The sequence below is a fragment of the Peromyscus californicus genome, unplaced genomic scaffold (assembly GCF_007827085.1).
Source record: "Peromyscus californicus insignis strain IS unplaced genomic scaffold, ASM782708v3 Scaffold_17__1_contigs__length_78620276, whole genome shotgun sequence".
NCBI classification, from domain to species: domain Eukaryota; kingdom Metazoa; phylum Chordata; class Mammalia; order Rodentia; family Cricetidae; genus Peromyscus; species Peromyscus californicus.
Genome location: NW_026294469.1, coordinates 53,527,472 through 53,545,452, shown reverse-complemented (window position 1 = coordinate 53,545,452; position 17,981 = coordinate 53,527,472). Strand labels below are relative to the sequence as shown.

The 17,981-nt window shown below is 47.4% G+C and overlaps 1 protein-coding gene across 1 annotated transcript in view; it reads right to left on the bottom strand.

Moving 5' to 3' along the window:
• Nedd4l (NEDD4 like E3 ubiquitin protein ligase) overlaps positions 1 to 17,981 on the bottom strand; it is a 344,790-nt gene that overhangs the window by 219,017 nt on the left and 107,792 nt on the right. The window contains exon 2 of the mRNA XM_052742322.1: positions 9,647 to 9,720. Within this exon, the coding sequence (XP_052598282.1) occupies positions 9,647 to 9,720 (74 nt within the window). The remainder of the gene's footprint in view (positions 1 to 9,646; positions 9,721 to 17,981) is intronic.

The window sequence follows — 17,981 nt, the reverse complement described above, 5'->3', positions numbered from 1 at the left end:
ATGGTGTTTTATCACAGCAACAGAAAACAAAGACAAACACATTAATTCATTAATCGATGGCATCACCAGGAAACAATTTGATGTGGTAAATCAGACAGCCTACCTGCCAGTCGTTCAAAGGATGAGAGGAACTAGTCTAGACCAGAGTCCAACAGCCCTGAGGATTAGATGCAATATGAGCATCTCAATCCACTTTTAACCAGCTCAAAAAGGCACATTAGAAACAGGGGAGTTTAGTTAATGGACAAGGTGATAAGTGTCCAGGAGGCAATCATTTTTAATTTTGTGAAGACAGTTCTGTGGTTCTACAGGCATTATTTATTGATTTTGGGAGATATGGGCTGCAGCAGTTAGGGACTAGAATCATGTTCATTGTAATTTGTCTTTGAATACTCTTGGGGGGAAATTGATGAAGCAACCAAAAGAAAATACTAACTTAGATCTAGATAAAGGAGCCCAAAGTGAGCTGGTGCCTTAGGGATGTGGGCCTTTATTACATAGGGATGTGGGCCTTTACTACACATAGGCATGTGGCCATTAAGGTCTCATGATTCTTAATCAGAGAACAGAGGACATTTTCTACATACTATACTTCCAAAGACCTTCAGCCCATTTATTTCAAAATTCAAACTAAAAGATGCCAAGGGAACAAATGATGGTGATCCAGTCATGTACAAGTCAGTACTAAGGGCCCATCACACATGACAGTGACCCAGTCATTTCAAGTCAGTACTAAGGGCTCATCACACATGACAGTGATCCAGTCATGTACAAGTCAGTACTAAGGGCTCATCACACATGACAGTGACCCAGTCATTTCAAGTCAGTACTAAGGGCTCATCACACATGACAGTGACCCAGTCACGGACAAGTCAGTACTAAGGGCTCATCACACATGACAGTGACCCAGTCATTTCAAGTCAGTACTAAGGGCTCACCACACATGACAGTGGACCAATCTTGTTAGGGCTCACCACACACTCTGGCCTATGACACAACATCTTTCAAAGCTCAGTTAGAAAACATGAAATCTCAGAGCTAGTCTGTTTCCATTTTAAAGAGTAGCTGCATTGTCTCCGATTCCTCTTCTGAAACTTCCAATCAAGAGGACCCCAAGGAGGAAAAGCTGGTAGAGTTATATAAAACTTCACCTTATTTGGTTCTTGCTCACACCTATGACAAAAGGTCAGACGTCTATAGCTTCAGGCTTGGCTGAAATAGAACAGGTGTTCTAAGTTTAAAAGGGGAACCTCCAGATTATACTAGCAAAGCACATCGATTCTAAATCTAACAGTCCCAGTTCAAAAAGCCCCTGTCAGCTCCCATGGATTACAATGGGTAGCAGTTTGAATGTGCTAACCAAGTACAGGATACTATCACACACCTCACTGTGGAAGACCTCTACCAGTCACCCACTCTGATGACCCAGACCATGCCTGAACTTTCACCCCTCAAGAGTAGCATTCCACCCATCATGACTTACTGACTCCTGCCTGTGGTGGTATTGTGTTCCCCAAAATATTGTGCAGGCTAATAAACTTATCTGGGGTCAGAGAAGAGAACAGCCACAATATTAAACATAGAGGATAGGCAGTGGTAGCACACACCTTTAATCCTAGCATTCCAGAGGCAGAAATCCGTCTGGATCTCTGTGAGTTCAAGGCCACATTGGAAACAGCCAGGCATGGTGACACATGCCTTTAATCCCAGAAAGTGAGCCTTTAATCCCAGGGAGTGAGGCAGAAAGCGGAAAGATATATAAGGCATGAGGACCAGATACTGGAAGCTTGTAGCTGGTTAAGCTTCAGGCTTTTGAGCAGCAGTTCAGCTGAGAGCCATTGGGATGAGGTCACAGAAGCTTCCAGTCTGAGGAAACAGGATCAGCTGAGGAACTGTCGAGGTGAGGAAGCTGTGGCTTGTTTTGCTTCTCTGATCTTCCAGCGTTCACCCCAATAATTGGCCTCAGGTTTGATTTAATTAATAAGACCTTCTAAGATTCCTGCTACACCTGCCTGCCTAGGTTCCTTCATCTGCAAAGTAGAAAAGCAAGGATGTATACTGTTTGTAAAGAGCTTATACTTTCGGTCCCAGGCACTCGTGTGTGCATGGGCTAGTGTGTGCATGGGCTAGTGTGTGCATGGCCAATGCAGAGTCTTGTCACACATAAGCAAACCTCTAGCACAGACATTAATCTCTTAACAGAATAGCCCCCCTTCCATTCTTCAGACTGTACCCTTTGTCAAGAAGCCCAACAGGGATCTGTAGACCATGTAGGCCAAGGAGACCCAGGTCACAAATGCTAACACCTAACCAAGACCCTTGTAAGTCTAAGTACCCCAAAGGGGTCAGCTGCAAGCTGGATCAACCTGTCTACTGTCTACATTACCACTTCATGCTGTGTAAAGGTATTGATAGCCACAATGCCAAAGTCTTGAACTCTGCTGACTGTACGCCAAGACTCAAACTGAGGTCCAGGTACTGACTTCAGCTAGAAGTCAAAGCTTTATTTTCAGCTCAGGGTGGTCCCAAAGACAGACACGACCCCTCCCAAAGCCCCTAGAAGGTACCACAGGAAAGGCTTTTGACTACTAGCATGAGGACAATCGCAGGCTGCTGTGTCATCTCTGTGGGGCTGGTGTCCTCATGTGCTGTTTGTACAATGAGCATGAGAGACTGTGACTCACTGCCCTCCCACCTCATGCCCCGCCTACCCTGACTGCACACATCACTGCGGTCAAACAGCAGGACCTGTGTCTGCCCCATCGGAAAGGATCTACAAGGACTCCCCGGGTGAAGTGAGTGGCCTGTAACTGCTGACCAAGGTCCGGAGGCTGCTTCTGTGTCTGCCTTGATTCTCAAGCAACGCCCGACTCACTTGCTCCATTTGAGCGAGACGATGGCCAAGGTGACCCACAGCACTTACGTGCTCCCTCATCCGTCTCTCACGTCCGTGGCTCTTTCTTGACTCCTAATGCTAAGGGGTTGGTACAAAGGCCTTGACCCTCCATTACCAGCCCCAATTTGGCCTTGTTCATCCAAAGAGAAACTTCTGGGATCTACTATGACATGACCGAATCCATCCCTCTGTGAGGTATAAAGTAGTTAAGTTTTCACAAATGTCAGTACCAAATACTCGCTTCCCCGCTTGCCCATCATTCCTTTGTCTGCCAGCTTTGGGCCTGCGTCCCTTAGCTTCCTCTCTCCACACTCACCTGGCATGTGACTTCTGGTGAGCTTCCTCTGGTGTGTCCCCAGAGCCCCTGTGAGAATCAGAACAGGAACTTCCCCTGAATGCCCAAGGGAGGAGGGTAAGGAGCCCACAGAACCTCTAGGAGGAAGAAAACACCCATTTTCCAGGCTGGCAGCCCTGGGCCACTGGATACTCCAATCACGCTGCACTTCAGGAGTTCGAGTCAGTGCATTGACCTCGGTCACGTGCAAGATTCCTGGGCCTATGACAGGGATGAAACAAGGCTGCAGCCTCGAAAGACACAGGCTTTGCAAGGTCAGAGCTGGAGACTCAGGAACTCACTGTAGACCAAGGACAGCAGCTGTTCCACCCGCTTGGGCTACGGGAGACACCACAGGACCTCTACGGGCATGCTGCCATCGGAAGAGACCAATGAGGAAGAAACAAGTGAGCAGCTACCACAGAGGATGCACACAGATTCCAGGCAAGGTGGAAAAGCAGCAGCCAGTACAAGAAAGCAGCAACTTCAGGGCACATTCAGAATATGGAGCGTTTCCACTGACACAATAGAAGGGTACAGGGAGTAGAGGAAGAGATGGAGTGGGCCCAGTTCACAGACTTTAAGTTATTTCTTAGGGTCTCTAGGGGCTGTAGCAAGCCCTGGAAAGTGAAAAATAAAGTGCGTGCCCAGCCATCAGAAGCGAAGCTGGCAAAGCTGCCAGGTAAAGAGCTGTGGGGAAAACTTAGTACAGTGATTGCCACCCAAGCATGAGGTCCTGAGGTCAATTCCCAGAACCCATGTCAAAAAAGCCAAGTGATGTACCTGTAATCCCAGTGCTGGGGAGGAGGACACAGCTGGGTCCCTGCGGCTTGCTGGCCAAGGAATCACACAACACACACACACACACACACACACACACACCAGCCAAAGTTGGATGAGGCCAAGACGGAGCTGCAGCCCCGGTGCAGCCATCTGGGACAAAGACTCTCAGAAGCAGCCGGGCTTCACCCTGACCCTGCAGTGGCTAGAACAGCGCTTCCGTGTTGCCTGGGCCTCTCCCATGTCCTCTTACTTTCTTAAGGGCTAGATTAGCTTTTGCTCTGCACTGTTCTGGAGCCAGGCATGGCAGTACGTGCCCGTAAGCCCAGTCCATGGGAGGCAGAGGCAGGACAAGAGCTTCAGGCTAGACGTGCCAATTGACTGTAGCAAGACTGTCTCAAACAATGAGTTTGGAGGGGAGGAGAAAAGAAGAATCACAGAACATTTCTGTCATTGTGGAGAAAATAAAGACTGGATGCCTGTGACCCAGGGTGACAAAGACTTCATGTTTACCTTATGCCTCGACACCCCATTCTATGCAGCACTGATTTCAGACAGAACTGTCCCAATTTTAGATGAAGAACTACGCGACTGTCCTTTTCCGTCCCTCCAGGTGAGGCTGGCAGGGAAACCCTCACCTCTATTGCTGCCATTCTGCACATGGGCAGCCCGCACCACTGCTCAGACAGCCGATCTGCTCCGAACAAGGGCTCTTTTGAACAGACTTGGACTTGGCTACAGTGGAGGTGAAAAACAATCCTGCATCCTAAGTGCTGGACTGTGTCCCAGGGCACCAAAAAGGAGAAGGACCTCTCCTCTGGGCACAGGCCTCTCAAGAGAGGATTAGTGAACTCCCGCTGAGGGGATGCTAGGCCGCCAGAGTGCAGCTCTACCAACACCAGGTCTTAGAGTCTCCGGCAGCAGCCACTACCGCATTAGAAAGACAAAGAGGGAGGAAGCACTCTACTTCTCCACAAGTAACCCCAAGTTACCACGCAGGCCAAACATCACATGCGGTCTCCCCGGCCTCCCACACAGTTACCCCCCCCCCCCCCCCCCCCCCCCCCCCCCCCCCGTCACGCCTCAGGCCAAGGAACTTCCACTGTTCTCCTTCCAACTCCTACCCCGGACTTCTGCCTGGGAGACTGGGAACCGGTGAGACGTGGGTTAGGGAACACTGAGGAGACAGGCTGGGGGTGAGGAGAGGACACTTGCTGGTCCGGGGCTCTGAAGGACACAGGGGATGGCAGGCAATACATTGCAAAACTTGCCCTTGTGCTCGTGACCATGCCTAATGACACCTCAGAGCTTCCGCTGACCGATCAGTGTGGGTTCTCCCTGGAGGCCAGCCTTGCACTGCAGGGCACAGTTATCTGTTTCCCCGGATGTGCCAGACACGGGTGGTTTTGAAAGATCTGTTAAGGTCGGGGGGGTGGGGGGGTGGGGATGAAGGCCATCGGGGAAACACTAAGTGATGAGGACAAGTTATTAAACAACAGAGCAAACCAACAAAGGCAAACAAGTAAATTAAAAGTGTGTGTGTGGGGGGGGGGCAGATAAGGGAACCCCATAATGGAAAAGACCCCTGCACCCCAGAGTCTGGTTGAAGAGTCAACAATTTCAGTGCATTAACGTTTGCTTTGGAGGTCATCTACAGAAGACAATGACAATACTCCTTGGACCCAGTGATACTTCAGAGGAGAATGCTAAAATAGCAATGGTCCACGCTTAAGGCCTACTAAGCACATATGACCAAGGACAGCTTTTATCCCTACCCACCTGAAAAGCACAGTTTTCAGAGACTCGTATTTTTACCTCGCTGTACAGCCCTGGTACTCATGGTTTTATCAGGCTGTTCTCCTATCCAAGGCATCCCAGGAGCCACTCTGTGATCCCAAAATACAGAAGTAGGGGAGAGTCCTTAGGAACCCTTTGGGCCTAGTAACTTCAAGGTGCCCAAACCCTATCCCTGAATACCTTTCTGTTAATCCTCAGGTTTACCTCTTTGTTAAAATATCTTCCTAACAGACTCCGACTCCAGGCCAGGAGACAGCTCAGACAGGGCCTACCACCAGGGCTAATGGTAGTTTCATGCCCAGAACCTAGATGATGGATGAGAGAACAGATTCCCACCAAGCTGTCCTCTGACCTCCACAGGTTCTGAAAAGAATTCCTCAGGCCGCTGCAGGGGCCAGTACAGACTGGTGTCTCCAACCCAGGGCCCTGCTGTTCTGACCGTAAGAGGAAGAGCCCAGAGAAGATGCCAACCTGCCCCTGACTGAACTACCACCTCATCCTTCATATTCAGCCCACAGGAGAGGGGAGGGGAGGGGAGAAGGTGGTGGGGTGTTCCCATTTACTGGTCTAGAATGGAGGGGCACTCCGCTTCTGGATCCCTTTCTGGCACTGATCCATCAGGCGACACTATTTGTCTTTCGAATTTGCACCTTCCTTTTTATTCATTCTCTATGAAAAGTCCCTATTTTCATACAAATAGGAAAAATTTAGGGCTGAAGTTTCCTGGGTTCCTCTAAGATTCTGAGTCCAATTACATTTACAGTTTTAACTTCAGATTTTACCAACAAACTGAGAAATGGGATCACAATTCCATTTTTCAAAAGTATCTTTTAAGACTTACTTCTTGGGGCTGGAGAGATGGCTCAGAGATTAAGAGCACTGGCTGCTCTTCCAGACATCCTGAGTTCAATTCCCAGCAACTACATGGTGGCTCACAACCATCTGTAATGAGATCTGGCGACCTCTTCTGGCCTGCAGACATATGTGCAGGCAGAACACTATACATAATAAATAAATAAATCTTTAAAAAAAACCAAACTTCTTTTAACTTTATGTATTTGAGTGTTTTGCGTGTGTGTGTGTGTGTGTGTGTGTGTGTGTGTGTGTGTGTGTGTGTGTGTATACACACTACTGGATGCCTGGTGACTGAAGAGTTCAGAAGAGGGTGCTGGATACCCTGGAATTGGGGTTATGGATGGCTGTGAGCCATTATGTGGGTTCTAGAAATTCGACCTGGGCCTCTGCATCTTCTCTCCAGCCCAGGTTTCACTTTTTTCAAAGGAGTTAGGTTAAAACCAGACAAAACCAAACCAAAACCAAAACAAAAAACTTAAAGGCAAGGGGACTTTCTAAATCCAACTTCTAAGAGCAGAGCTCTCCTGAGAAGGAGGAAACTCGACAGGCGTTCAGATGCCTGTGCTGAATAATTTAATAATAGAGACAAGTGAAAAGAGTATTAGAAAACCTCCAGAAAACACATGGACGGATGCTGAAAGGGCACTATGATGTCTATGGCAGCTAAGGGGTTAAGAAAGGAAAGACACGTGGTAGAAGGGCCCAGCAGAGAGGACACTTGCAAGTCTGGCAGCCTGAGTTTTGGTCCCCCAAACTCATGTAGAAGGTGCAAAGAAAGAACTCATTCCACAAAGGTGCCCTCTGGCTTCCGCATGCTCAGCATAGCATGCCAGCGTGCACACACAATTAAAAACAGTTTTTTAAAGGTCATCGGATCTGAGTGAGAGCGGAGCAGGATATAAGGTGGTGTTTTGATAGGGATGGAATTTGAGAACTCCAGGATTCCTGGAAATGGTGTCATTTCAGGTTGGTACGAGTGGGGATTCCTGGAACTAGTGACAGGGTTGCCCTGGAAGGGAAGAGGGGAAACATGGGATTTTCCTGTCCCCAACTCCGGCACAGGTTCCTCTTTGCTGGTGCATAGACAGTCAGCCAACCCTGCAGTGTGTCTTCACAGTCAAAGGAGAAAAACCCTCCGGGTGGAATGTGTGCCTCTCGTACAGGCCACCTACCCTCAGTGCCGGGAGGACACAGACTTTCAGACACTCAAGACTCCCCAGGACACACCCAGAGAGCTTGTCTTCCGCTGGCTGTCCAAAGTACACAGAAGAAAGTTTTTTAAGCAATCCTCCAATATTTGCCTCAGTTTTATTGTTTTGATAATTTCTCTAGGTTTCATTCTGTAAACTCGCTATCTTGAATAGGCAGCATTCAGTGAAGTGTGACATATGGGCAGTCGGACAACAGGGGTGTGACATTCCCTGGCAGGAGATGGTTTCTCTGGGGTGTATGGGGAAGACAGGGAGTGACATGGGAAGAGGCCTCATTAGGCAGGATCCCGGTCAGGCAGAGGGTACCGTCGTCCTAAGATGGCCATAGGGCGAAAGCATCACGGGCCAACAAGAACCTGACGACAAGAATCCTCAGCAGCCCCTCGCCCTCTCGAGTTCACCCCACCACAAAATAAAAGGAGCCTTGGACATGGGAAAGTAGGTTGCCTACTCATTCTTCTAAAACTGCTGACCTGGTGATACTAGGGAGCAGCTGGACTTTTTGTGCACATGGTCAAACTACCTCAACGATAAAGGACCAAGCTCGGCTTGAACACTTCTAGGTCTCAACTGGGCCAAAGCTCAAGAGCTCTGAGCCCCAAAGTTTGGCTCGAATCTTTTCAAGCTGTTTTACACCATCATCCTGTCCCCTGCCCATAATACACTGCCACACCCTACAGAGAGCCCAAGTGGCCAAAAAGGCCAGAGAACAGAGCAGTACTGAGAACAGTTGTTAAAGCACACAGAAGGCTCAGGCTGCCACCCAGCCGGGACGTCAGTGAGACAACAGCCATCGCCAGCATCACTCACGTCACCCCATCCCTGCACACACATTACATGTGCCAAGGGAACCCAGGTCAAGAAGCAGTATATGCTTTTCTGTTCCCCTGGTTAGGAATTAGAAGCACAAAACCTAGAAAGGCCATCCCTCAACATCTGTGGAGAACTGGTTCCAGTTCCTCCCGTGGATCCCAACTCTCAGATGCTCATGCCACGTATACACAATTTGACACCGTGGTATTTGCAAATAACCAATGCCTATTTTCCCATATACTTTAAATCACTTTTACATCTCTTATAATACTTAACCTAAACATTATATAATCACTGTTGGACTGTATTGTTTATGAAACAATGTCAGGTGGGGATAAAACACAGTATATGTTCAATACTAACATCATTTTCCCCCCAAATGTTTCTGATCTGGGGTTGCCAGAACCCATAGATCCAGAACCAGCAGATATGCTAAAGATAAGCAGAGCCATATTCCCCAATTGAAGAGAGGAGGAGAACCTCACTAGAATCTACTATCCTCAAGCAGTCAGCCTACATGGGGGAACTGGATAATTACCATAGTGATACAGTTAGAGATCACAGTTAGATAGATACCCATGCAAACACTACCCTTGGCTCTCTGCATCACCATTAGGCACTAAACCAATCTCCCAGGTGCCTCTGCAGAAGCCTTGTGGGTGGTCCAGATGCACACCTAAATTTGAAAAGGATTTACCTGCCAGGCCTTCTGGCTCAGGTCTATTAATTCCATCAGTCAAGGGGCAAAGACAATAGGACCACAAGTTCAAAGCCAGTCTAGGCTACATGGTGAGCTCCTGTCTCAAAAGAAAAAGTAAAAGGGGGCTGGGGATGTCTTTAATTGTCGAGCACTTGCCTGACATGCACAAGGCCCTAGGTCCAATCCCCAACACCACTCACCAAAAGTTTACCAACTTCTCCAGCAGCCCACAAAAAAAGAAAACAAAAAAGCAAACATACCTGGCTCCAAATATGTCCTTTTTGGCGAGGTCAATTCCAGAAACAACTTTCACTCTGAGAATACGGGATTCTCCCTGTTAGAAAAAGGGAGGGAGAATAATGAGGTTAAAAGGGATCTTTTAATAGACAACTCTTTCAACTAGAAGCTTCAAGTGGGTAACTTCTCCTCAGCCCAACACTGAAACACCCTGCAGTTCATGCTCGGGCAACTCCTGCTCACGGTCAAGTTCAGAAGGCAACGCTGTAGCTCTACAATGCTAAGACTCCAGCCAGGACAAGTTTCAGACCATCTCAGTCTACACGGTGAGGTGCAGGCTAGTTAGGGCTATATGAAAAAAATCCAGATGGGAGGCTGGGGAGGGTGGCCCAGTCGGTAAAGAGTTTGCCTTGCAAGCATGAGGACCCAGTTCGATCCCCAGAACCCACATAAAAGAACTGGGCATGGAACTGGGCATGGTATGACTTCATAATCACAGTGTTGGGAAGGCAGCGGTAGGTGGATCCCTGGAGCTCACTGAACAGCAAACCTAGCTGACTTGCTGAATTACAGGCCTTGTCTTTAAAGAAAATAACAAAATAAACAAACAAAAAGTCAAGGTAGATGGCATTTTGAGAAATGACATTTGATACACAAACACCATGAAAAAAGATGTGAAGACTACGGAAACGGAGGCATTCTGATTAATGAAGCAGGCAGGTCATTAATATCAATTACTTCTGATATTTGAGGAAATATTGCCCAGCTGTACCAAGAACACAACCACGGGAGCCACTGAGGTAATATCTTCTAATAACCAGGTGTCAAAATCACTGTAAATAATTCCTCCTTTCCAGTGCATGTATTTACAAACGTCACCAGGGATAGGACAGAAAGAAGTTTTATGTAGTGGAATACTTCTTTTTTTTTTTTTTAAAGTGCTTTTCAAATTGCAGTATTAGCAAGCAAAGATAATTTCCTAGTTCTGATAAAAAGAAAGAAAAATCCCATTCTGAAAGGTAACCTCAAACTGGTTAGTCAACTTTTCATCCATCCATCCAGTCATCCATCCATCCATCCATCCATCCAGTCATCCATTTCTTTCCAGTATTTCTTCAGTATCTTCTATGCACTGGGCACTGCACTTGGTCTTCAGATAAGAACAGAAATAGGCTCCTAGGTCTACCGGAGTAACAGACACCAACACACTGGCAGCAGGCGAGGGGCCAAAGGCTGAGGAACATCTGAGGATGGACGGGGTGGCATAGGAGGACTGAGCCAAGTCACAGAAGTCTGAGTTTGGGTCACTGTTAACATGAACTGAAATGGAGCACTGTGTCCAAGATGCCTCGTCGACCAATCAGATGGCCAATGGGACAAAGACTGAGTCTGAGTCAGAGACTTCAGAGCCAATCAGCACAGAGCTGGAGGTTGGTGTGACAGACAATGGTCTGCAGATAGTTAGCCAAGAAGAATAAAAGGAGGTAACGACTAGGAATGGAGCCCTTGGAACATGAGTTCTGAGTAGCAGGAGGAAAGCAACCAAAAATTCATCTGCCAAGTAAGTTAAGACCTAGGAAGAAGACCTACATGACCTCATAATAATGAAGTAGAAAGACAGAAAAACAAAAGGATCAAATCTGGTACCAGGCCTTTGCTAATTAGCCACAGATTCACAATACATACAGGCCAACTACAGCATGTGCTTGAGATGACTTACACCTCAGGAGACTTCCATCCCCACCACGAATCTTACCCCCACCCCCATACACACACTCATCCTCTTTCTCTCCCTGACATAAAACTGCTTCCACACAAATACAGAAAAGAATGCCAACATGTAAAGGAAGATACTTTCAACACGTCTGTGCTGAGGGTAACAGCTCAGTGGTACTTTCCTAGAAGAGGGTTCATTCCCCAGCATGCCAAACAACAGCAGTGTTTGACAGCCCCAAAGGGTTGATCAGGACAGGGAATGTAAGGCTAGACTCATCAAGAATAATAAAGACACCACGGTACCTTAGTGCAACAGTCTCCCACGCAGTTACCAAAGTGCCTCTGAGTGCTGCTGGGATCACCCTGAACTATCTATCCCTTGTACATTGACAGACCAGGGGTCAAGAATTCTTCTTCTGGCACATGGTGTTCTACAAGTGGAGGCTCTTTTCTGTTTCTCCCCCAAGCTGTCCTTTGCTCCCGGTCACATGGTGCCTCCCAGAGCCTTCTCGCATTGAGGGATGTCACAGGGAACTATTTTTTTTACCCATGGATCAAAATCTGGTAACACACCTCTGCAGAATTCTTGACGAGCTGTATGTGACCTGCTAGTGCCCAGTGTATAAAAGTGAAGAGCTAACCATGTACCTACCAAATGAATGGGTCCATGCCTGATCAAAGCGGGAACGAGGAGCCTCAATGCTGGAGGCGACAAGTCTCCTAAACGCAGCCATGCTGAGGGTGAGGGGGTGGGGGTGGGTGGCAGGGGGAATGGAATCTGAGGATACCACAATGGATGGACATTGTTAAATAGGTGACGGGCCAGTCCCAGGTGCCACTCAAGGGACGCCTGGCGGGAAGGGGAGAGATGACCCTGAGGTAGAGAAGCAGGAACCTGCTGAACCACTAGCGCTGCTTCTGTTTCCCTCAGACACAGCTGTGGTGGCCTGCACCCGCGATGGTGGCTGTGGAGAGGGAGGGATAACAAGGGAGGGCAAGGGACTAAGGCTCACACACCACGGAACAGAAGATCCGCACGCTGGCGAGAAACTGCTCACCCTCTTCGCAGAATTTTCAGAAATCCTGGGTAGAGTCCTGCCCAGCACAGATTATTTGATAGGGACCTCGACCAACTTTCAAGTAGGTCGGAAGAAAGCAGGGTGCTGGTCCCCTGCACTTGCATTCTCATTGAATGGAGGGTCCTACTTTGGCAGGCTACTTCCCAAACGAAGCAAAAATCAGGCGACATTTACATGAGTAAATGATGGAAACTTGACTGAAATAAAGAGGAAGCTAGAATTTTCTAAAGGAAATCAGTTCTTTCACTTAGTAAATGTGAGCACCTGTGCTGAAATCTAACTCGAAATCTAAGGAAGATTACCGAGGTCAACCTGCCCTGCAGTCAGCCTTCCCTTGCTTCTAAGAGCACCTCCTCAAAGCCCTCAAAATACAGGAGAACATAGCCCAGCAGAAGCTTGCTAAGGGGTGTGTGTGTTGGGGGGGGGGGGGCTCTAAATCCCCTAAAATTTCATTCATATTCTTCCCTTGACAGAATCTCATTTATAAACCAATCCTTACAAAGCAAATCATGTCAGGTGTGGTGGTGCTGCCCCTGAATCCCAGCACTCAGGAGGTAGAGGCAGGCGAATCTCTGAGTTCAAGGCTGGCCTGGTCTACAGAGTGAGTTCCAGGACATCCAGGGTTGTTTGTTACACAGAGAAACCCTGTGGGGGGGGGGGGGAGGAGGATAAAAAAGAAAAGTAAATCACCGCTGGGCGGTGGTGGCGCACGCCTTTAATCCCAGCACTCAGGAGGCAGAGCCAGGTGGATCTCTGTGAGTTCGAGGCCAGCCTGGTCTACCAAGTGAGTTCCAGGAAAGGCGCAAAGCTACACAGAGAAACCCTGTCTCGAAAAACAAAAAAACAACAACAACAAAAAACAAACAAACAAACAAAAAAACCAAAGTTCAAAGTGAAGTGTCTGACTCCAGCCTGGTGTGGGGCGCACGCCTTGATCCCAGCATTCCAGAGGTGGAGACAGGTGGATCTCTGTAAGTTCAAGACCAGCCTGGTCTACATAGTTAAGTTTCAGGACAGCCAGAACTACATAGAGACCCTGTCTCAAAAAACAAACAACAAACAACCAAAATAAAGTGTCTGGTTTAAAAAGAATAAAAAATTGTAGGGTGGTGGTAATACACGCCTTTAATCCCAGCACTTGGAAGGCAGAGGCAGGCAAATGTCTGTGAGTTCAAAACCAGCCTGGTCTGCAGAGTGACCTTACAAAGCCAGGACCATTACACAGAGAAGCCTAGTCTGGAAAAAAAAACAAACAACAACAAATAAATAATTAAAAATGAGTTAGCAGCCATGCAAGTTGTCAATAAACGGTTCACCTCTTTCGCCTCAACACACAGCTAGACTACATTTCCCAGCCTTCCTTGTGGTTAGGGACACATCACATGATTAAGTTCTGGCCAATGGAATGTGGACAGGAATGATGAGGGCTCCTGCCAGCGATTCATAAGCCATCCCTACCCGACTCAGTCTGTTTGCATACCCATCTCTCTGCTAAATGGAGAAGAGCACACAAGGTGGTCTGGAGGGGAAACTTCATGAAAAGAGGAACGAGAAGCCCCCCAACATGACCTGCTGCCCCTCCCAGATCAGCGTCCCACTGAAAAGCAAAGGCTGACGCAGCCGTGAGTCTGCCTTTCTATACAACATCTTACTGTTTTTTAAAGGCAAGCAACGACAGGGCAGAAGTGATGGCTTAGCAACAAGGTGGGACTCAGAGCTGAGGAACCCTGACCCCACAAGATGGCAGTAGAGAACCAACACCCCGAGCTGTCCTCTGACCTCTGCACACAGTCCGACAGGCGCACGGCGCTCGTGCACACACAAAATTTAGTATTTTAAAAAGTCAACAACACATCTATGCAACCAATATAAAAGATGCCAATAATGCTGACAACCTCTGGTCAGTGGGTAACATCGTCTAGTTTACGTGTCTTTTTTTTCCTTTTGAAACATAAAATATTTCTTTTTTTAAATAAACAAACAAACATTTGCCTGAAGTTGCAGCTCCACAGAGCACTTGTATGGCCAACACCACAAAGAATGAAAAGGGGGAGACTCCAACTTCTACAGAAGTCTTGGAATACACTAGCAATAAAAGGAAATTTGAAAATACAGGTCACAGGTAAAGGAACCAAATCTAGATTGCTGCATTTCTAAAATGCATAAACCCATGAGATGGTTTTTTTTTTCTGTTCTGCCAACTCACAAAAGCTATAGAACTGCATTATTAGGAAGATGTGAAATCTTATGCAATATGCAGCCAGCAGCTGGGAGATGGGCAGAGAAGAGGGCTTTCCTTCAGCACTGTTTACAAGCAGCTGTCATAAGAAAGCTCGATTGCTCACTCTGTAAAGTCTAAGCAAAGAGCGTGACTCTATAAAAATCATTTTTAAACAGTAAAGATTTCTTATCTTTGTTTCCTCAAAATGACAAACTTAAATACAGATAAGCAGCCATCATCACTGAGCAGGGAAAAGGTGTGTGACTAACTTACCACATGCAGTGGGCCCCGGGCTGAAGGACTGTACTTTCTGAAGCATGTTATTACTTTCATAAAATCTATGCATGATATTTTGGTCCTTGTTTATGACTTTAGTGGAATCAAATATTTAACTAAGGTGGCCTGGCTTTGACAATAAAAATATTATTCAAAGACATACAGCACAATACAGAAAGAAGCAGGGAGAGAAGAGGCCAGGCCAAACACAACTTTCCACGTCTCTTCCTGTAATTAATGTACTGTCTTGCTGTTATACAACAGAGGCGATTCCAGATACATTCTATGTGTGACCTTCCTGAGCACCGACTTCTCTAATGTTTTCATCAAGACCTGGAGCATAATATCACGCCCAAGCCACACATCACAGAGCAGAAGGCCCCTAAGAAGCAGGTGGGATTCGGAAGGCTCATCTGTCAGCAAGTGTTTTGAACGCTCTTAAACCATGTGTAGGTGGCACTAGATGATGTCCACCCACGAAGTTTCTGAAATACTACATCTATCAAAATTCTCCTCCTGGCAAACAAACCAGACCTTTGAATTCTACTCAAAAATGCCCCATGCTGGGGTCTGCCTTTTCCCTGAAGGCTTTTCCCTTAGACAGTGACTCCTTATCTACTCGCGTTATCTACAACAGCAGCTGCTATCCCTGGAAGAATGTGATAGCTGGGCTGGGAAATCACATTCTTCCTTCATGGGGGAACCAGTGTAAGCCCAGGTTTCACATACACCAGCTGTCCACATGGATAAGGAAGTCCGAAGTCAGGGATCTCACGATCTTGGTCACTATCCTCTGGATTATTTATGTATGTCATCCCTACCCTAGAACATATCTGTAATTCTAGTTGGTACCTGTGATACAACAGTGCCACATGTGGACGAAAAGAGACCACCAACGCCATTCTCAACCACAGACTGCATTCACGCCATGCAGCTTTCGTTACTTTTTGGAGAGAGTAAGCTAGCACGTGGAAGTTGCCCATTTCGCACCCAGTACCCGAGAGGTTATCATTCATCTTTGCATCCCTGCCCCAAATCTCAGACAAGATTTTGTGTTATGTATTTCTGGAAGACTTTGGTAGTTTTTTGTTTTTGTTTGTTTGTTTGTTTGTTTTTTAAGAGTAGTTCCCGGGTCACAGCAAAGGTGCATGGAAGGTACAGAGATTTCCTACAGGCTACCTACTTCCCTATGACACGCATGCAGGGCCTCCCCCACCGTCAACTTCCCCACCTACATTTTAAATAAGAATCCTACATATCCCCTGCCCATATCACACACATTTCTGTCACAGCCAATTCTTCTGTAGCCTGTCTCTTGTCCCTTTTTGTCTCCTCTACCCTAACTCTACCCTTTAAGCCTTTTCAACTCTTCACTTCCCTGGCAGATTTCAGGAACATTGCGCCAGCTCTCTAACTTTTTCCCCTCAGTTCCCCACTCTGTCTAAGTCACACTCAACTACTGTATTCAAGGCACGATACCAGCACCGGGCAGGCACACACCACTGAACACGGTGCATGGCTCTGCCCTCCTACAATCACCTGAGGAGGTAAACATGGGAGTCATGTCCTCCATGGGAGTGGCTAGAGGTGGAAAGGGTCGGTGGTAAAGGAGAAAGGTACAGAGTGGAAAGTGGGAGTGGCCCAAGGCCTGGACTACAGATCCAGAGCCAGCTCAAAGAGTAAGGATGACACCAAGTCCCAACGCTCGGGACTATCCGTCAGCCATGATCATCAGTCCAACACAGAACACACGATCAAGTTCAGCCCTACAACACTGTGAAGCTACAGGACACGGGTATCTGAAAAAGCTACGAGAACTTCAGGGCTCCATACAAGGAGGACTTCTTGGTTAGAGAACAGCCATCCTCACACCGAGTAGGCACAGCTAACAAACATGGGAAAGGAAGGGAGTGGCTCTTCAGAGCAAGGCTGTCCTTGAATGGAACTGCCCCAGAGGACGCTGCCTCCACAAGCTGTGTAGGAAACACTGACAACATGCCCATGGATTCCTGGTGCTCTTCTCTCCATTCCCCACAACCCACCACAGCAGAGGCCTCGGGCTGAATAACAACTCCTTTCCGGTAGAATAGAGAGGGCGTAACAGAATGTGACTTTGAAGACTAGGCCATAAGACACTCATCCCGCCCTGCCACCGCACAAGGGGACAGAAGCAGCTACCATGTTATGAGAAGTTGGTATGGAGAGAGACTAGCTACAGGCACGAGACTGAGCCAGTGCTGAATTTGAAACACAGAATCTTCCTCAGAGGCCAATGTGTAAAGGCTAGGCTTCTCAGCCCATGGCAGAGCTGTGAAGGGAGCATGGCTGGAAAACACACGTGCATGGTGGTCAGAATACATGAAACTCCAAAGAGCAAGCAAGTTCTTCTGGGTGGGAGTGGAGTTCCACAGTGATCCCAGCTAGAAACATCACATCATCACATGTCAGAAGTCCCCAGTGACTCGGAGATTATAGAAGAGCCGAGGCCCATGAAATGAAGAAGTAGGCAAGCATACCAACTCAAATGGTTGCTTTCTTCGGTTAATTAAAAGTTCTTTTTAACTGGAGAGTTGGTTAAGCTCCCTGTAAACGGTTTTCCAAGGATCCACTTGTCAATGGTTCTTTTGTCCCTCTAATCAGAAGACAGGAAACATTTTGAAGTTCCTGTGAGATCACTGAGAATCATCTTGTGTTTACAGTTCTAAAAATGACCACAGTAAACAACAGTACTGTGTTACAGGCCAAACCTCTTAGCTCGAGATCTAAAATTATGCATTTTTTTCATGGCAGATGTAAGTGACCTCTCATAAAAATTAAGGTCTGGGTTTTTGTTGGAATGTGTAGTCTAAATAAGAAGGAATGGGAAGGGGGCAGGCTCCTGAGTGCCCTCAAGAAGATGGCCCCAGGCCTCGGAGATAAAATTCAACAAGAAGCATGACTCTGGTTACAGGGTGGCATACATGAGAAGACCGTCCAAGAACCATGACCCAGTGTCAAGTGGCTCTTACACTGAGGAACAAGCCTCTGCACAGATGTGAAGGCACAATGACAGGCATCCCATCCTCC